This window comes from Chroicocephalus ridibundus, chromosome 15, assembly GCF_963924245.1.
Source record: "Chroicocephalus ridibundus chromosome 15, bChrRid1.1, whole genome shotgun sequence".
Lineage (NCBI taxonomy): Eukaryota > Metazoa > Chordata > Aves > Charadriiformes > Laridae > Chroicocephalus > Chroicocephalus ridibundus.
The window spans coordinates 544,924-559,406 of NC_086298.1; the positions used below are offsets into that span (position 1 = coordinate 544,924).

Genomic DNA, 14,483 nt, shown 5'->3' on the forward strand with positions numbered 1-14,483 from the left:
GGGACAGTTTCCCAACTGTATTTTCCCAGTCCTTGGGAAGAGAAAGAAGTACCTGGGAACATCCCAAGTGCTCAGATGCTGGGACAACACCTTCCTGGGGTACCTGCTACTGTCACGCAGCAACGGAGCAGATCCCGAGCTGAACTGGTTGCCTGGGTGACTGGCCAGGCTGGCCAGGGACGGGCAAGGTGGAAAGGCCGTCAGAGAGGATTTTGGAGGAAATTCCTTTTCCAGGAGAGGCACAAGCTGCCTCATGCCCTGCCAGACCTCAGTGCCTGAAAGCACTGGACGAGCCCTTGGAGACGAGCATGTGTGAGGTGCCGGGGCTCTGCTGGAGACGAGGTTTGGCCTGGGTGGGTTGTGGTTTCTCCTGGGTGGATCTGGGGGGCTGGACAGAGCAGGAAGGGAAGGATGGGGTGGGATTTCAGAAATATAAATTCAAAGCAAGGCAGTCTCTGGAGGCAGATGTCCGCCACCGCCATAATCTGACTCCGGGGTGGGCTTTCTCTGCACGGTGCCCAAGGGCAGAGACCACGCGCAGCCCCGCACCTGCGCTCTGGGTTTGGCTCTGGAGGAGTCAGACACCCACCTCCCACCAGGGCATGGAGGGGTCCCAAAGCTGAGTCTTGCCCCTGCCTTGGCCCAGCCCGAGCGGGTGGACGAGCGCGGCTCCAGTGGAGCAGGAGGCTGCAATGGCAGCAGGGCGAGTGCAGGGAAGGTGGGTTGGATGGTGGCGGTAGCTGCAGCCCTCCAAACTCCAATTTAATCTCTGTGGCCAAGTCCCATGGCCTTTCTCCACTGTTCTCCTCATGGCCACAGGATTTCCAGCCTCACTGCACCCCTCGCCTCACCTCTGCCCGGCCGTGGTCCTGCTCCACAGGAGGCACCCAGGAGGCAAAATCCTGGCGGGTTCTGAAAATGCCCTCGCTTGGGTGAGCTCAGTCCAGGAGCACCCCTGGCTGCTCACCAGCCACAGACCCCGGGAGGACAACAGAAGGGACCACATGCCCGAGCACCCCAGGTTCTCCCCAGACAGCGACACGAAGCTGCAGGGTGAGTTTCTGTTTATTTGGCAAAAAACAGGGACTGTGCGCCGGAGGAGCAGGAGGTGTGTCAGGGCCTTGACCACCAAGCTTGGAAGAGGGATGGCGGAGCAGCAGCCTGAAGCTTCAGAGAATGGGTCTTGCATTGGTCAGCAGGAGCGTCCACCAGCCAGCCTGCACCTCCTAGAAAACAGCCGGGAGAGGGGGGCTGAGTATTTGGGGTGAGAAGGGCAACACAGAGGGCCGAGCAGGGCTTTCCACCAGGATCAGTGCTTTCTTTTCCAGTTATCTCCAGCTCTGTAGGGTAAGCCATCTCCAGCAATGGATTTCTAGCTACGCCCTACAACTAAACGTGCACTGGTATGGTGGGGAATCACGTGCCAGGGTCGGCCAACAACAACCACATTTTGTGTGGTGAGACACCAACCCAACCTCTGGCCAGTTTTGCCAGTCCACAACCCTGAGGTCCCTCTGGCAAGAGCCGGTGTCCCGGCTTTTTCTGCTGGGTGAGCTCGGCAGCTGTTTCTCCACGGAACCAGTGGTTTTGGTGCAAGTGCCCCTGCTCACTGCTGGCAGCTGCACCTTGGGGGTCCCCACTGCAGAGCAGCTCCGAAGGGAACAGTCCTACCTGGGTGCGAGCTCCAGCACAGGTCCGAACAACTCGGACCTCAGGGTAATTCCGGGAGTTCGTGGTGGCCCTTGCTGGGGCACCACGGGGCACAATTTCCAGCTGAGGACATTGCAAACACCGTGTTGCACCGCAGCAACTCACCTACACGTCATCGAGGCTGCATTCCTCTGTGGAAACAAGAGAAAGGCTGAGCCCGGGGCTTGGTCTGGCTGGCCGCATTTAGCACCCAAAATAGACAACCCAGGAATGAACTTGAGCAAGGTGAAAGCCACAACGTGCCAAACCGGAGTGCTTTCTCCTGCCATCTCAGACCACAAAGTGGTGGCAGTGACGGGCCGAGCTGGTCCCTGCCGGCACGTCCTGGCTCCCCGTATTGACCAAGCCAGCCTGACAGTGCTGGGCCGTGCTCACCTTGCCTGGGCAGCATCTTGATCATCTCATCGGTAAAGCTCTTCTCCCTCGCAAGCTTCTTAAACTGCGCTGTGATTTTGGGGCTCGCCTCCTGGGTTCTGCCTAAAGGCAAAGGCACGAGTTAGCTCCAGGCTGTGACCTGTCCCCGCATCTCCTGGGCAGCTGGTGAGCGCGCCCAGGCGAGGATGGGATGGATGGCGGTCGCTGGGAAAAGGCTGGAGGCAGCGGTGGAGATGCTGGAGAGTGGCGGTGGGCAGGCACAGGAGACAGCCCTCCCGGGGGACAGAATGAAGCGGAGATCCTGGCACCAGCACGGCGTCTCCTCTCTTGGTTCCCACCCCCCTTCCCTCGCAGCAGGACCCCCACTCTTCGCCCATTTCACCCAGAGACCGTGGCCGTGGACTCCCAGCACAGGGCAGGAGCCTGAGCCCAGCCTCCCCTGCCAGCCCCCAGTCGCTGCCCCTGCCCCTGCCCCGCTCCTGCGCCGGGCAAGAGGTGCTGGTGGGAGGGCAGTGGTGAGGAGGGGTCTCTCGGGACACGGCAAAGCACCCCGACACCTCCGAGCTGTTCGCCCCCGTCAGACCGTCACTGATACGCACTGTAGAGCCTCAGCATGTGCAAGGTCTTCCCATCCTTCGCTCTGGAGGCGAAGATAACTGCATACGTCTTGCCGTCGGTATCCACCACCTGCGCCGTTTTGTTGCCTCGCTCTGCAAAAAGACGCGGAGGAAAGCGAAAAATTAATTACCCCCCCACCGCCCGAGAGCTCCCACGCTGCAAAAGGGCTGTAAGAGCGCGAATCGGGGTGCCGGGGCCAGGTCCAGCCAGCATGTCTGTCTTCTCTCTCTCCCCCTCCTGGTTTTTCCTCTTGCTACGGCTCCTCTGGAAGCCTGGGGGAGCCCACAGGTCACGGCCGGGCGGGGGGATGGGAACGCCAACACAGGAGGCTCTGGGGATGGTCACTGCGGGCAGCTGAGTAGCCCGGGCCAGTGTCTTGGACTGGGGATGGTGCGAAACCGCTCTTCCTTCATCCCTTGGGAGCATCCAGCCGCAGCCCCGTTGCAGAATGAACCTGCTTTTCCCCAGGGTTTAAGCTCGGTCTGAATGTGTCTGTCTTACCCCAGAATGGCTACCCGGGGGGGAGGAGCGGGGAGTCCACCACGTTAGAGGGTCACCAACTCTGGCATGGACCAGCCTTGTCCTGCAGCCAGTGACCAGCCGCAGAGGGACGTCTCACCCCAGGACCTCGGGAGAGGCGGACGGACACCCCCGAGGACCACGTCCCCAGGGAAAACCAGCTGCTTCAGACAGGCCTGAGGGGCAGTGCCCCCACCCCGTCCTGGGGCCCGGGCTCCCCTCACTCACCGGGGCTGTGGTATTCACCCGGGACGCCTGTTTGCTTGTAGATCGCCTCTGATTTCTTACACCCCTGCGGGCTGCAAAACAGTGAAGGAATCACCAGCTGGGGTGAAGTGACCCCCCCTTCCCCTGCCCTGGGGACGCTGGCTCCAGTGTCGCGACCCCAAATGTGGGACTTGCCGTTCAGGGATGAGACGGTGTGGCCAGGGCATGCCACCCCTGGGGCGATGGGTGCCTGGGTTGGCAGGGCACAGTGCTGGCACCCAAGGGCCGCCCCCCGGGGTGACGTGCTCTGAGCTGGTGGGATGAGGCTGGTCCTGCTGGGAAAGCTTTAATCGCAGGGTCCCTTATCATCCCTGCTGGGATCAGTGGGGTGCCTGAGCCCCCATGGTGGGACCACCCCTGGCTGGTGCTGCCCTGTGTCTTCCCGGCCTGCCCTGAAGAAGGGGGTCCCTACAACACAGCTCTCCTGAACCCCTGTCTCAAACTGTGGGGCTGGTGGCACTGCAACCCCCCCCCCCGGCCCAGGGCTTTGGTGGGTGCTTTGGAGGCACCCAGGTGGAGACCCATCAGTGAAGGTCCAGGGAGGAGGTTGGTCAATGAAGCCCATGGAGAAAAGCACTTGGCACTTACGTGGGAATTGCAAAGGAGACCTTCAGGTCACCCTCCCCCAGGACCGCGATGGTGGCCGTCGCCATCTTCAGCTCGTCCTTCTTTCGGAGGTAGCTCTCGGAGTCAGAGGCCAGAGCGATGATGTACCATTTCCCCTCAATCTGGCAGTGAGGGGGAGCTGTGAGTCCAGAGGAGCAGACAGGGGCTGTCCCCGTCTCGGGGACTGTGCCAGGACACCCTCAGGCCATAGGAAACCCCCATCCCCTCTGGCTACCGAAATCCCTGCTGGGGCACCTATGCTGGAGCTGGGCGACTGCCCTCACCTGGGTGTGACGGCGGAGCCAGCGGTGGCTGCGGTGTCCCCAGCCACCCCCAGTACCCAAACACCTCTCCAGCCCCCGCCCTGGTGACTGGAGGGCACACTCCCACCCTCCCTTCCCTGGGATGCTGCGGATCACCTGGCTCTTGTCCAGCCCCGCGGCCCCAGGGTCCTCAGCCTCCGCGCACAGCAAGCAGAGCAGGGCCAGCCCCAGGCTCAGCCCCACGGTCCTCATCTCGCCGCAGCTTCCTCCGGCTTCGCCAACGGGATGGTGAGCGGTGCCGGGGCTGCCGGCTTTATAACACCGTGCTCTCCCCCTCTCCGCCCGCCCCGGCCGTGCTGCGTGCCGAGCTGCACGGGTAACGCTGCCGGAATTGGCTTGGGCGAGGTGGTGGTTTCGAAGGGCTGAAGTCACCCCGGGGTAAACAGCGTCCGGTCTCACGGAAGAAGGAAAGTGCCTGCAAGCCCCGGAGGGTTGCAGGAGCTGTTGCACCAGCGCTGAAATTTCGGACTTTCCCGGTTTCTTTAGTCGCTTGTGGAAGAACAAAGAGAGCTTTTGTTTCCTGGCTCACTGATGGAGGGCTGGCAGGAGGAGCAGGGAGGTCCTTCCTGGCACGGGCCACTGCAGCGCCGTCACCCAGTGACCCATCACGAAGGGGCTCAGTGACCTGTACTCCGGCCAGGCTGGCATCTGCCCCGAGGCTGACGCTGGGATCGTGCCCGAGCCCGGGCGCCCGCGTGCCACCAGCTTGGCCAGACCCCATGGCGCCGGCGCAGACTCGCCCCCCGGCTCCGTGTACTCGGGCTCCACGGAGTGGGACGCACCCGGAGCAGGGCAGGCAGAAGAAGGGGTTCACGTCACTGTGGAAGCGTCCCCTCCTTTCCAGGGTGTGATGTCCCCTGCGCCCTGGCTCCGGCGAGCTCCTGGGGTCACAGTCCGGAAAAGTTCGTGCTGCTCCCTCTCCGTCTGGCTGGGCATGGAGGGACCCCCGCTCCGGGGCAGGGGGACAGTGGGGGGGACCAGGGGCTGCCTCCGTTGCGCAGGAGGCGGAGGGGGATGGACAGGAGTGCTGGCTGCCCTTGGGGCTCATTGCAGCCTGGTCCTACCCTGGTGAGTGGGCAGATGGGGACACCAAGGGGTCCGGGGACAGGCGTGGGGTTCCCAGTCCTGCCATGCGTTTACCTTGGGCAGCCCCAGCACAGCCCCCACTCCTGTCCGGGTGGTCCTGGGGGGAACTGAGCAGGGAATGGGGTGTCCTGGGGACGAGCTGGTGCTGGGAGGCAGAGCCTGTGCCGGCAGGGCTGGGCAGCCTGACCGCTCGCCCTGCGCCCCCCCAGCCGAGCTGTGCCAGCCCCTCTTTATCCCAGCTGGATTCTCCCCTGCCCGCATCCCCGGCGGCTGCCCCCCCTGCACCTTCCCCATCCTCTGCTCCCCACGCCGGGTGCAGCCAGCAATGCAGCAGAGGAGCCCCCCATCGCCCCGGGGTGCTGGGACGAAGGGTTGGATCCGGGACCGCTGGGCGCAGGGTGGCTGGGGACCCTGGCAGCACCCCTGCTCCTGCCAACAAAAGCACCAAGTTCTGGCGCAGATTCTGCACCTATTTATTTAGGAGGGCGAGGTGTGATCCTGGCATGGGGCAGCGGGTCTGAGCAGAGCCCGGCCGGGGTGGACGGGAAGGGGCGCCATGGAGGGGGGAGCAGAGCCCGGGTCCCACCAGGGCTGGGGGACACACGGCCCTGGCGTTGGCTCCTTCAGCTGCAGGGAGGCAGGACAGACGGATGGCCGTTAGAGCAGGGGAAAGCTGATGTGATGCAGAGCCCCGAGGCAGGGGGGGCTCCCTGGGGGGCTGCGAGTCCCTGCTCAGCCCAGGCCATGCCGGGAAGGAGACCCAGCTTCCACCGGCCACGCTCACCTGATATCCTTGGTGCATTGATCTGTCGAAAAGCAAAGAGAGGGGTGAGCGTGCCACGGGCACTGCCCCGAGCCCCCCCCCAGCATCCCCACACAGGGGGGGCCGCGCGTGCCACCCCGCGCCCTCCTGGCACTCACCTGACTTGGGCAGGATGGCCACCATGTCCTGGGTCAGGCCCACGGTGGGCACGAGCTCCTTGAACTTCTGCAGGAGCTGGGGGCTGGCGTCCTGCTCCCTCGCTGCAGCCAGACACCCAACGTGGGGGCTGGTGAGTGGGGGGGCACCCGGCAGCGAGCCCCGCGCTGGGGGTCTGGCTCCCATGGGGCAGCGATGGGACCCCCGGGAAGGGCAAGGGCGAAGCCATGGAGGTGCAGGGTGGGCACAGGGCACCCCACAGCTGCCCTGGGCTGGCAGCAAAGGGGCACAAAGCCCTTGGGACGGGTGACCCACCTGCCTGGGGTGGCATGGGGGGGCTGGGGGTCCGCAGCCAGACTGGCACACTGCGGGGGGGGGTGGGCTTCAGTTCAAACCACAATCAATTGAGGGCGTTTTTAGTGCAAGATTTCATTCACCCCAAAATGCATTCCCTGGGGGCGCCTGGGTGCCGGCATGTTGGGTCCCAATGTGGTGGCCCGCAGCGGTGGCGGAGACCCCGGCCCCTGCCTCCCCCAGTGCCTGTCCCCCCCCCTCCCCGGGGAGCCGTGGGTGCCCGTCCCCGCGCCCGACACCCACTGAGGAGCTGCAGCGCGCTGTGGGGCTCCTCCCCCCTCCGCTTGAACTCCTGCACGATGGCGTAGCCGCTGTAGTCCGTCTCCATCACGCGCAGGTCCCTCATCTCTTGTGCTGCTAAAGGAGCCCACACGGTGCCCGGTCCGGCAACGCCCAGGCACCTCCGCGGCCCCCGCCGGGGCTCACAGCTCAGGGCCTGAGCCCCGGGTTTGCCCGAGGGTGGGGGTCTGTGAAGGGAACCCCTGCACGATCCAGTGGAGCCGGGCACCCGCCCGCAGCACGGCTTCTCGCCGAGCGATGGAGGTGGAGGGGCCAAACCCGCCTCCCACTGCCCCCCGGGGCACGGGGGACCAGCGATGGACCCACTTCAGGGTGCCCGTAGCTCCGACCCCCCCCCAAGCCCGCACTTACCCACGTAGTGCCCTGCCTGCGCACTTCGCTGGAAGAGCAGCTCAAACTTTTGGCATTTGTCCGCCCTGGAAAAGGAAAATGGAAACAGTAAAAATGGCTGGACGCCACGTGGGAGGGCAGCGGGGTGGGGGACAAGGGGGGACTCCCCCTGCCTGGGGGACACGCTGGGGTGCAGGAAGGACTGGGGTCTGTGGGACGATGCTCCTCACCCAGCCGCCTTGGTGGGGAGGGGAGTCCCCTGCCCGAAGTGGGGAGCAATGAGCAGGACGATGGGCACTCACAGGGGCCAGATGAGCTTCAGAGCCAGGTCCCCCTCCGGCATGAAGCTGACGATGGTGATGGATGACTTCATCCCATCCTTCATCTTCAGGAACACGGAGCAGTTGGAAGCAATGGCTGCGACATGCCACATCCCTGCAAACTGCAGCAGGGCATCACCGGCAGGGTTTGGGAAAGCCACGGGGACCTGCCGACCCACCAGTGTGCGGAACACCCTGCCCTGCCCCATGCCAGGATGGGGGGGCAGCGTCTGGCCCGTGTTCCCTGGGGAAGCGCCACACAGTCCGGGGCATCACGGCCCCCGGGTGTTCGCGTCCCTGTAGCAGGGCCACCACTGGGTCTGGCCACAGCACGCAGGAGCTGGCTGGGACTAACCCAACTTTGCTCAGGGCCGGGACCGGGGGGTGCCTGGGGGTGCCCCCAGGGACACAGCACGGGCACCTGCCCCAGGAGGACCAGCCGGGGGGGCTCCCCGTGCCATTACCTTCTCGGTGTCGAAGTCTGGCTGCACGGGGACATCAGCCCCCGCCGGCAGCAGGCAGAGCAGGGCCAGCGCCAGGCTGGGCAGCACCACCATCATCATCCTTGCTCCGGGGGCTGGATGCGGGCGGGAAAGGCTGCATGGACCTGCCTCTTCCCGCACCCACCTTTATAGCCCCCGCCGCTGGCAGCACCCCCTGCCCGCCCCCACTTTATGCAACGGGTTACACAAGAGCAGGGATAACTTGTACCCGTGTTAGGTGACAGCGTTGGCCCGTTCCCCCTCTAATTGCCCTGTCCCGAATGAATGCAGCCTTGTGTGAGCCCCAGCCCGGAGCACGTCAGGGACGTGGCGATGCCCCGTGCCCGGTGCCGTGTCCGGGGAGGGGGCTGAGGGTGTCCCCAGTGCCCCACTCTGGGCTGTTGCCTGCTGGCCCCAGGGTCCAGCAGTGCTGGGACGCATCCTGCCTCGAGGAAGAGGATGATTGAGCCCGTGTTTCAGCCCGGGGTTGAGCCGCAGCCCAGTGCCCCCCAGAAGGGGTTGTGGCTTCCCAGGCTGCTGGCAGCGGGCACAGACCCCGCTCGCAGCGAGGGTCCGGGCTCATGGCACGGAGAGCAGGAGGGCAGCCAGGGCTGAGCCGCATCCAACGTTCACAGCCGTTGCTCCGGTTCATGTCCATCCCGACCCCACATTTTTGGAGACACCCCCCCCCGCACCTGCCCATTGCCCCATCCCCACGCTGCCAGCCTGCTCCTTGGAGGGGAAACTGAGGCAGGGCGGCGGGGGCGGCCCAGGGTGCCTGAGGGGGCAGACGGGAGCGGATCTCCCGGCGGGTCCCAGCCCCGGGGACGCCTCCTCCCTGGACAAGGCAGGTTTGGTGGCCAGGCAGCACCATGGCGCGGGGCTGCGAGTGCACACAGGGTCCCACCCCGGTGGCCCCACGGCCAGAAGCAGCGATCGGCCCTGACCCCTGAGGCCAGCCCCAGCCCAGCCCACCGCCACCGGCCCTGCTCCCCCCTCCCCATCGCAGCTCCCCATAAACGCCCAGCAGACAAGGACGGGGGGGCTGGTTTTATATGGGCTTTAATGGGGACGGGGGTGCAGGCGTGGGGTGTGAAGGCGGGGAGCGAAGGCTGCTGCGGTGCTGGGGGACGTGCTGGGGACAGGACGGGACGGGACTCGCGGTGCTCTCGGGCTCCGGCGGGCAGCAGCCGGCGGGTCTGCCTGGAAGAGACAGGGGGGGCGCGAGCGTAGCTGAGCTGGGGGAGACACAGGGACACTCAGGGGGACACACGGGGGGACACACAGGGGGACACGGGCCCTGCCAGCCCCTCGCTGAGTGGGTGGGCAGGTCCTGGCAAGGTCCTGGGGCAAGAAAAGAGCCCCCATAGGGCCGGGGTGGGGGATCCCCAGCAGGGGTAAGGGGGACCCCAGCCAGAGGAGCAGCCTGGGGGGGCCGGGAAGGGGATGGGGGCTCTGCAGGGTGCAGCGGCTCTGAGCACCCCCGTGTCGTCCCCCCCCCCGTAGGGCTGGTGTGAGCCTCAGCAAAGGCAGGACTCACCTAGGCAGCGTCTGCCATGCATTTGTCTGCAGGAGGAAGAAAAGCGGAGGTCAGCTCATCCAGGGGCTGGGGGGGGCTGCTGACCCCCCCAAGGGACCCCGCATGGGGCTCTGCCCAGCGGCACCCCAGAGCTGGCCCCGTGCCGGCCCCGCAGGGAGGCAGGCAGAAGGCAGGAGGGTCTCCTCCCTCTTAACCCCCCCGGCTGACTGCCTGCCCCCCGCCATCCCCCTGCCCCTCCGGCTCTCACCCGTCCGGGGCAGGATGAGGATCTCTTCGTCCGTCAGACCCTGCTCCCTGGAGAACTGGGTGAATCTCTCCAGGCGCTCGGGACTGAGCTCCTTTGTCCGACCTGCAGCCGAGAGCAGGGTGAGAGGCAGCGCCCCCGCACCCCCGTGAGGGGTCACACTGCCCCGGGGTGCGGGCAGCCCAGCAAGGGACAGGCTCCCCAGGGAGGGGGTCCTGACCCAGCCACCCCATGGGTCACCCCAGCTTGGGAGATGCTGCTGCCCTTCTCCCATGGGAGAGACCCCCCCACCGAGGGCATCCCTGGGGGTCCTGGGGGGTGAGGGGGTGGGCGACGTGGGGGTCCCAGGGCGGACGTACTGTAGAGCAGCACCATGGTGGAGGAGCCGGTGCTCTTGGAGATCTGGGTGGCCACCAAGGCGTACTCCTCATAGTTGGTCTCCACCACGCGGATGTCATGCTTGCTGCCCCAGCCTGCAGGAGACAGGGAGGGCACGGCTCAGGCCCGGACACCGAGCCAGCCCCGAGGTGCTCCGGTGGGAGCAGGAGCAGGGACAGGTGACAGAGGGGCCGGGCTGGGAGCTGGGGGCACATCAGGGGCTGCCCCGCGGGCGGCCGGGCTGGGAGCCGGGCACTCACGTGGGCTGGTGTAGCTGAACCGTCCCGGCTCCTCTGTCTTGGTGTAGAGGCTGTTCCTCTTCTCGCACTGGTCACCCCTGGGGAGCACAGCACGAGGACATCAGAGGGGGCCAGGGGGGACGCTCCAGCCCCAGGCATGGCACCATGGGGGAGCACCCCCTGCTTGCCCACCCGCTTCCCACGCCCATACTTGGGGTAGGTGGAGGTGACTTCCAGGTTCCCGTCTGCGGTGGCAGAGATGACCGTGGTGCACATCTTCATCAGGTGCTTCTTCTCCTTGAACCAGTTGGAGTTGGAGGCCAGGCCGATGCTGTACCATCTCCCTGTCAACTGCACACAACCTCCACTCAGTCCCCGGCCACACAGAGACCCCCGTCTCGCCCCTCGGCCACCCGCCAGCCCCCGCCCAGGCCACTGTTCCCCCCCTCCGGTCAGCCTGCGCCCCACGGCAGGATGGCATCCTGGGGTCCTCGTCCCCCAGGGAGCTGCTACAGCTCTCGGTGTTCACAAAACCCAGCAGCCAGGAGAGCCCTGGTTTACGACATGCCCTTCACTCCCAGTACCCAGGGGGTTTCCTTCCTCTTTGCCCCAAGCCCAGGGAGGGGGTGACAGGACCGCCTGGCTCTCAGATGCCATTTGCATCCATCTAGGGGCACGAGGAGGGGTCAGGACCCTGGGACCAGCATGGCTCATCCCAGCCTGGTCCCCAGGGCCACCCGGAGGGGAGCTGACAGCCTCAGGGACGGCTGTGCTGGGACACCCTTGCAGGACATGCCAGACCCCATCCCTGCAGGACGTGCCTCCATCCCCATCACCTCCCTGGGGTGGCTCTGTCACCCCGGACCCCTCCGGGGGTTCCCTGGGGGAGCAGGCAGCGTGGCCCCCGCCCTGGCCCGGTGGGACCCCAGGGCTGTGGGGCTGGGATGCCGGCGCACGGGCGGGCTGGGGCTGTCCTGTCTGGGTCCTGCCCATCATGGGGCGAGGAAGGGGAGTGTGAGCACCCTGGGCATGCCAGCACCCGCGGGCTGGGAGGGCAGAGGGGTGTGCGGGACCCCCCAGCACAGCAGCCCTTGATTTTTTGGGACCCTGTGTTGGGGGGGGGATGGGGTCTGGGATGGGGAGAGGCGTCCGTGACCCATCTCCACGCTGCCTGTCAAGCTGAGCTTGCTTTTCTCAGTCTCCCCTACAAAATCCCTGCGCATCTACAGCCACCCCACGGCACAGCAGGCAGCCCGGCCCCACACCTGCTCGGTCCTGCCCCACAGGCTGGAGCCTGGATCCTGCATCCCCTCCGGAGCCACCAAACCCAGGCGCCGGGGGGTCCCCAGGGACGGGGGGCTACGGGTGCACCGGCTGCCCTGCCCCTCCCAGTGCTGGGGCCAGCCTGGCCTCAAATCCACCTGCAACACCATCTCCGCACATTTTCAGGTCGAGGATCCCCCAAAATGCCCCGAACCCCCACGCATGTGATGCCGGCCGGGCTGCGTCACCTTGTCCTGCTGGAAGTCGGTTTGCACGGGGACGCCGTCCTGCGCGTGCAGTGCCCCGAGCAGGGCCAGCCCCAGGATGCTGAGCAGCGTGGTGTGCATGTCTCCCTCCGTGCCGAGCCGAGCCGAGCCGAGCCGAGCCGAGCCGAGCCGAGCCAGAGGAGCAGGCGGAGTGCTGCGGTGCCGGAGAGAGCCCGGCAGGCCCCTATTTATGGGCAGGCTGCACGGTGGCCCCCCGGGGGGCCAGCCCTGCCTCCCCCCGTGCCGTTATGCAAGCGAGAGCAGGGGCGAGCGCCCAAGCCAAAGGGCAGGCGGGGGAACCTGCAAGCGTTTCCCTCTTGTTGATATGACATGTTTGCTTCGGAGCGCCAAACTGCTCCACAGCAAAAATACAGCTTGCAGCCAGCGCGGCGGCTGTCCCTGCCCCCAGCGCCGCCGAGCCGGGGGCCGGTGCGGGCAGCCAGGGTGGCCCCCAGGCATGGGACCAGGGCCAGGATCGGGGGCCAGGGCTTGCTGGCTGCCCCCTCCTTGCAGGACGGCGTCACTCAGACCCAGAGAGGGGCCCAAGCGAGGTGGAGGGAATGTCAAGTGCCTGCCAGGTCCCGATCCAACCCATGGGACTCACGGGCACCTGCGGGTGCTCCTGCGGGACCCCCCCCCCAGCCCCGGCCCTGACCCAAGTCCCTCCATCACCCGAGGGAGCATCTCAGCTGGCCCTGCCACCCGCGGGGCTGACTCCCATCCAGATGCGGCTCCAGTGCACTCCGACGGCGAGCTGGGGGGCTGGGGGTGTTGGGGGGCAGCCAGACCCTTGCCTTGGGCAACCCTGATACCCAGCTCCCTGGGGACCAGCACACAGCCAGACGGATACCCCCCCCACCCCCCGCCACCCTGCACCCTTTGCCAAGAGGGGCTGGGAGACGTCCTCCCCCTTGGTTTGGGGTCATCAGCAGGCACTGAGCTGCCCCTCTCCCCCCCCCCCGTAATTTGGGGAGACCCCGAGCACCCGCAGGGTGAGGGCCAGAGGGGAGTGCTGGGCGTCAGCCGCCGCGGCCGTGGCTCTGGCAGGGTTTGGGCAGGGCTGGCCGTGGCGGGCAGAACATCAGCCCCGCGGCTCTCCCCGCAGCGCGGCCCTGCCAAGGCGCTTTACGTAAGGAGCCTGTTTTCACAACAGCTGGTTTTTTTCCCCTGGCAGCCCCCCCTACCCCCCTCCCGGCACATTCCCTTCCCCGCACCCAGCTGTGAGCCCGGCCTGCCCCTGCACCCCACGCGCCGGGGCGGCCCCAGCTCCGCGGATTTATTAAAACAAAACAAAAAGCTGAGCCAGGCAGGACTGAGCATCACGAGAGCCCGGCTGGGCTCCCTCCCCCCTCCCCCCCACCCCGCGCACTGGGCTGGGGGCTCTGCCTCTGTCCGAGCCCACCCGTGGGGTGCAGGGTGCCAGGCGGAGCCCTCTCCGTCGCACATTAGACACACGGAGCACCCACGGGTGTCACTGCGGTTCTGCGCTGGGGCAGGGACACAAAGCCCCCCCCCCGCCCCCCCCCCCGGCCTGGGTATCCCGTCTCCCTGCTCTGCCCGGGCGGCAGGAGGGGATGCCCAGGCGTTGCGGGGGGTGACAAAGCAGGGGAGCAGCCCAAGGAGATGGGTGGCAAAGCTGGGCGCAAGCTCAGGAGCATGGGGGCATGTGGGGGTACACGGGGGCACCGGCGGCGGCGTGGGGCAGGATGGAGGTACCCGGGCTGTGGATCGCCGCGGTGCCCAGCCACAGACCCTTAGGCACAACCTGGGCGTTTGCGCCCCAGAAATGGGTTCAGGCCAGCTAAACGCGGGCTGGGCTGAGCGGGGCGCAGGGGGCACCCTGGGGACCGGCCCAGCTCCCCCGGGCGGGAGGGCAGGGCTGCCCATCGCCCCCCATCGCCCTGCCACCGCTCCACCACAGCGCGGCCACTTGCGGGGTGCGGGTGGGTGCAGGGCAGAAAGCGAGCCGGATCCGTTAACACCCTGCTGCCCCCACCGGGCTCTTGCGGGTGGCCCGGGCTGGGGGGTCCGCGAGCGCGGCCGGACACCACCACTGCCCCACACGTGGGCAGCGGGGACAGGGCTGGCTTGGGGCGCGTCACGTGGCGGTTCCTTACATAAGTCCCTGATAAACAACATGTGTTACCAGTTTCCGCTACGATTGCAAAACGCCGGCGCTGGGGGCAGAGGGCTGCTCCTTGCCCCAGGGGCTGCGGGGTGCCCGCGGGGGCTGCTCCCCGTCCGTCCCCCCCCGCCACCGCCCGGCCGGCACCGGGGAGTTGGCACCGCTCGCCCAAAACACCCAAGCGCGGGGGGCAGCACGGCCTCAGCCAGGCTGGGCACG

At 66.8% G+C, this 14,483-nt stretch overlaps 3 protein-coding genes across 4 annotated transcripts; all 3 read right to left on the reverse strand.

The window, feature by feature from the left end:
* Positions 1–1,047: 1,047 nt before the first annotated feature.
* On the reverse strand, positions 1,048–4,744 carry LOC134523837 (extracellular fatty acid-binding protein-like). Its single transcript, XM_063353254.1, has 7 exons — positions 4,515–4,744; positions 4,078–4,217; positions 3,451–3,521; positions 2,685–2,795; positions 2,086–2,187; positions 1,816–1,841; positions 1,048–1,226 (listed from the first exon to the last, which is right to left on the reverse strand). Exons 1-6 carry the CDS (start codon positions 4,608–4,610, stop codon positions 1,816–1,818), a joined length of 546 nt encoding a protein of 181 aa, XP_063209324.1. The 5' UTR covers positions 4,611–4,744; the 3' UTR covers positions 1,048–1,226.
* A 214-nt stretch (positions 4,745–4,958) lies between these two features.
* LOC134523838 (lipocalin-15-like) lies at positions 4,959–9,119 on the reverse strand. Of its 2 annotated transcripts, XM_063353255.1 has the most exons (7): positions 8,192–9,119; positions 7,710–7,849; positions 7,429–7,493; positions 7,021–7,134; positions 6,426–6,527; positions 6,289–6,310; positions 4,959–6,131 (listed from the first exon to the last, which is right to left on the reverse strand). In XM_063353255.1, exons 1-7 carry the CDS (start codon positions 8,288–8,290, stop codon positions 6,128–6,130), a joined length of 546 nt encoding a protein of 181 aa, XP_063209325.1. In that variant the 5' UTR covers positions 8,291–9,119; the 3' UTR covers positions 4,959–6,127. The 2 variants fall into 2 exon arrangements, with proteins under 2 accessions (XP_063209325.1, XP_063209326.1); XM_063353256.1 differs by having other exon boundaries at positions 4,959–6,310; positions 7,021–7,131.
* Positions 9,120–9,255: 136 nt separating this feature from the next.
* On the reverse strand, positions 9,256–12,298 carry LOC134523836 (lipocalin-like). The gene is made up of 7 exons (XM_063353253.1): positions 12,122–12,298; positions 10,822–10,961; positions 10,632–10,708; positions 10,353–10,466; positions 9,997–10,098; positions 9,750–9,775; positions 9,256–9,412 (listed from the first exon to the last, which is right to left on the reverse strand). The coding sequence occupies exons 1-6, from the start codon at positions 12,218–12,220 to the stop codon at positions 9,750–9,752; spliced, it is 558 nt and encodes a 185-aa protein (XP_063209323.1). The 5' UTR covers positions 12,221–12,298; the 3' UTR covers positions 9,256–9,412.
* Positions 12,299–14,483: the final 2,185 nt, after the last annotated feature.

Excerpts from the sequence above, each read along its gene's own strand:
- LOC134523836 (XM_063353253.1), bottom strand. The coding sequence starts at position 12,220 with ATGCACACCACGCTGCTCAGCATCCTGGGGCTGGCCCTGCTCGGGGCA. Across the intron at positions 10,467-10,631 it reads GTTCAGCTACACCAGCCCAC|GCTGGGGCAGCAAGCATGAC; the intron begins GTGAGTGCCCGG and ends TGTCTCCTGCAG. Across the intron at positions 9,776-9,996 it reads CCTCATCCTGCCCCGGACGG|ACAAATGCATGGCAGACGCT; the intron begins GTGAGAGCCGGA and ends TTCCTCCTGCAG.
- LOC134523838 (XM_063353255.1), bottom strand. The coding sequence starts at position 8,290 with ATGATGATGGTGGTGCTGCCCAGCCTGGCGCTGGCCCTGCTCTGCCTG. Across the intron at positions 7,135-7,428 it reads GCAGGCAGGGCACTACGTGG|CAGCACAAGAGATGAGGGAC; the intron begins GTAAGTGCGGGC and ends GGGCTCCTTTAG. Across the intron at positions 6,528-7,020 it reads CAGCGCGCTGCAGCTCCTCA|CGAGGGAGCAGGACGCCAGC; the intron begins GTGGGTGTCGGG and ends GTCTGGCTGCAG.
- LOC134523837 (XM_063353254.1), bottom strand. The coding sequence starts at position 4,610 with ATGAGGACCGTGGGGCTGAGCCTGGGGCTGGCCCTGCTCTGCTTGCTG. Across the intron at positions 3,522-4,077 it reads GTCTCCTTTGCAATTCCCAC|CCCGCAGGGGTGTAAGAAAT; the intron begins GTAAGTGCCAAG and ends ACTGTTTTGCAG. Across the intron at positions 2,188-2,684 it reads GCACATGCTGAGGCTCTACA|GCAGAACCCAGGAGGCGAGC; the intron begins GTGCGTATCAGT and ends CTTTGCCTTTAG.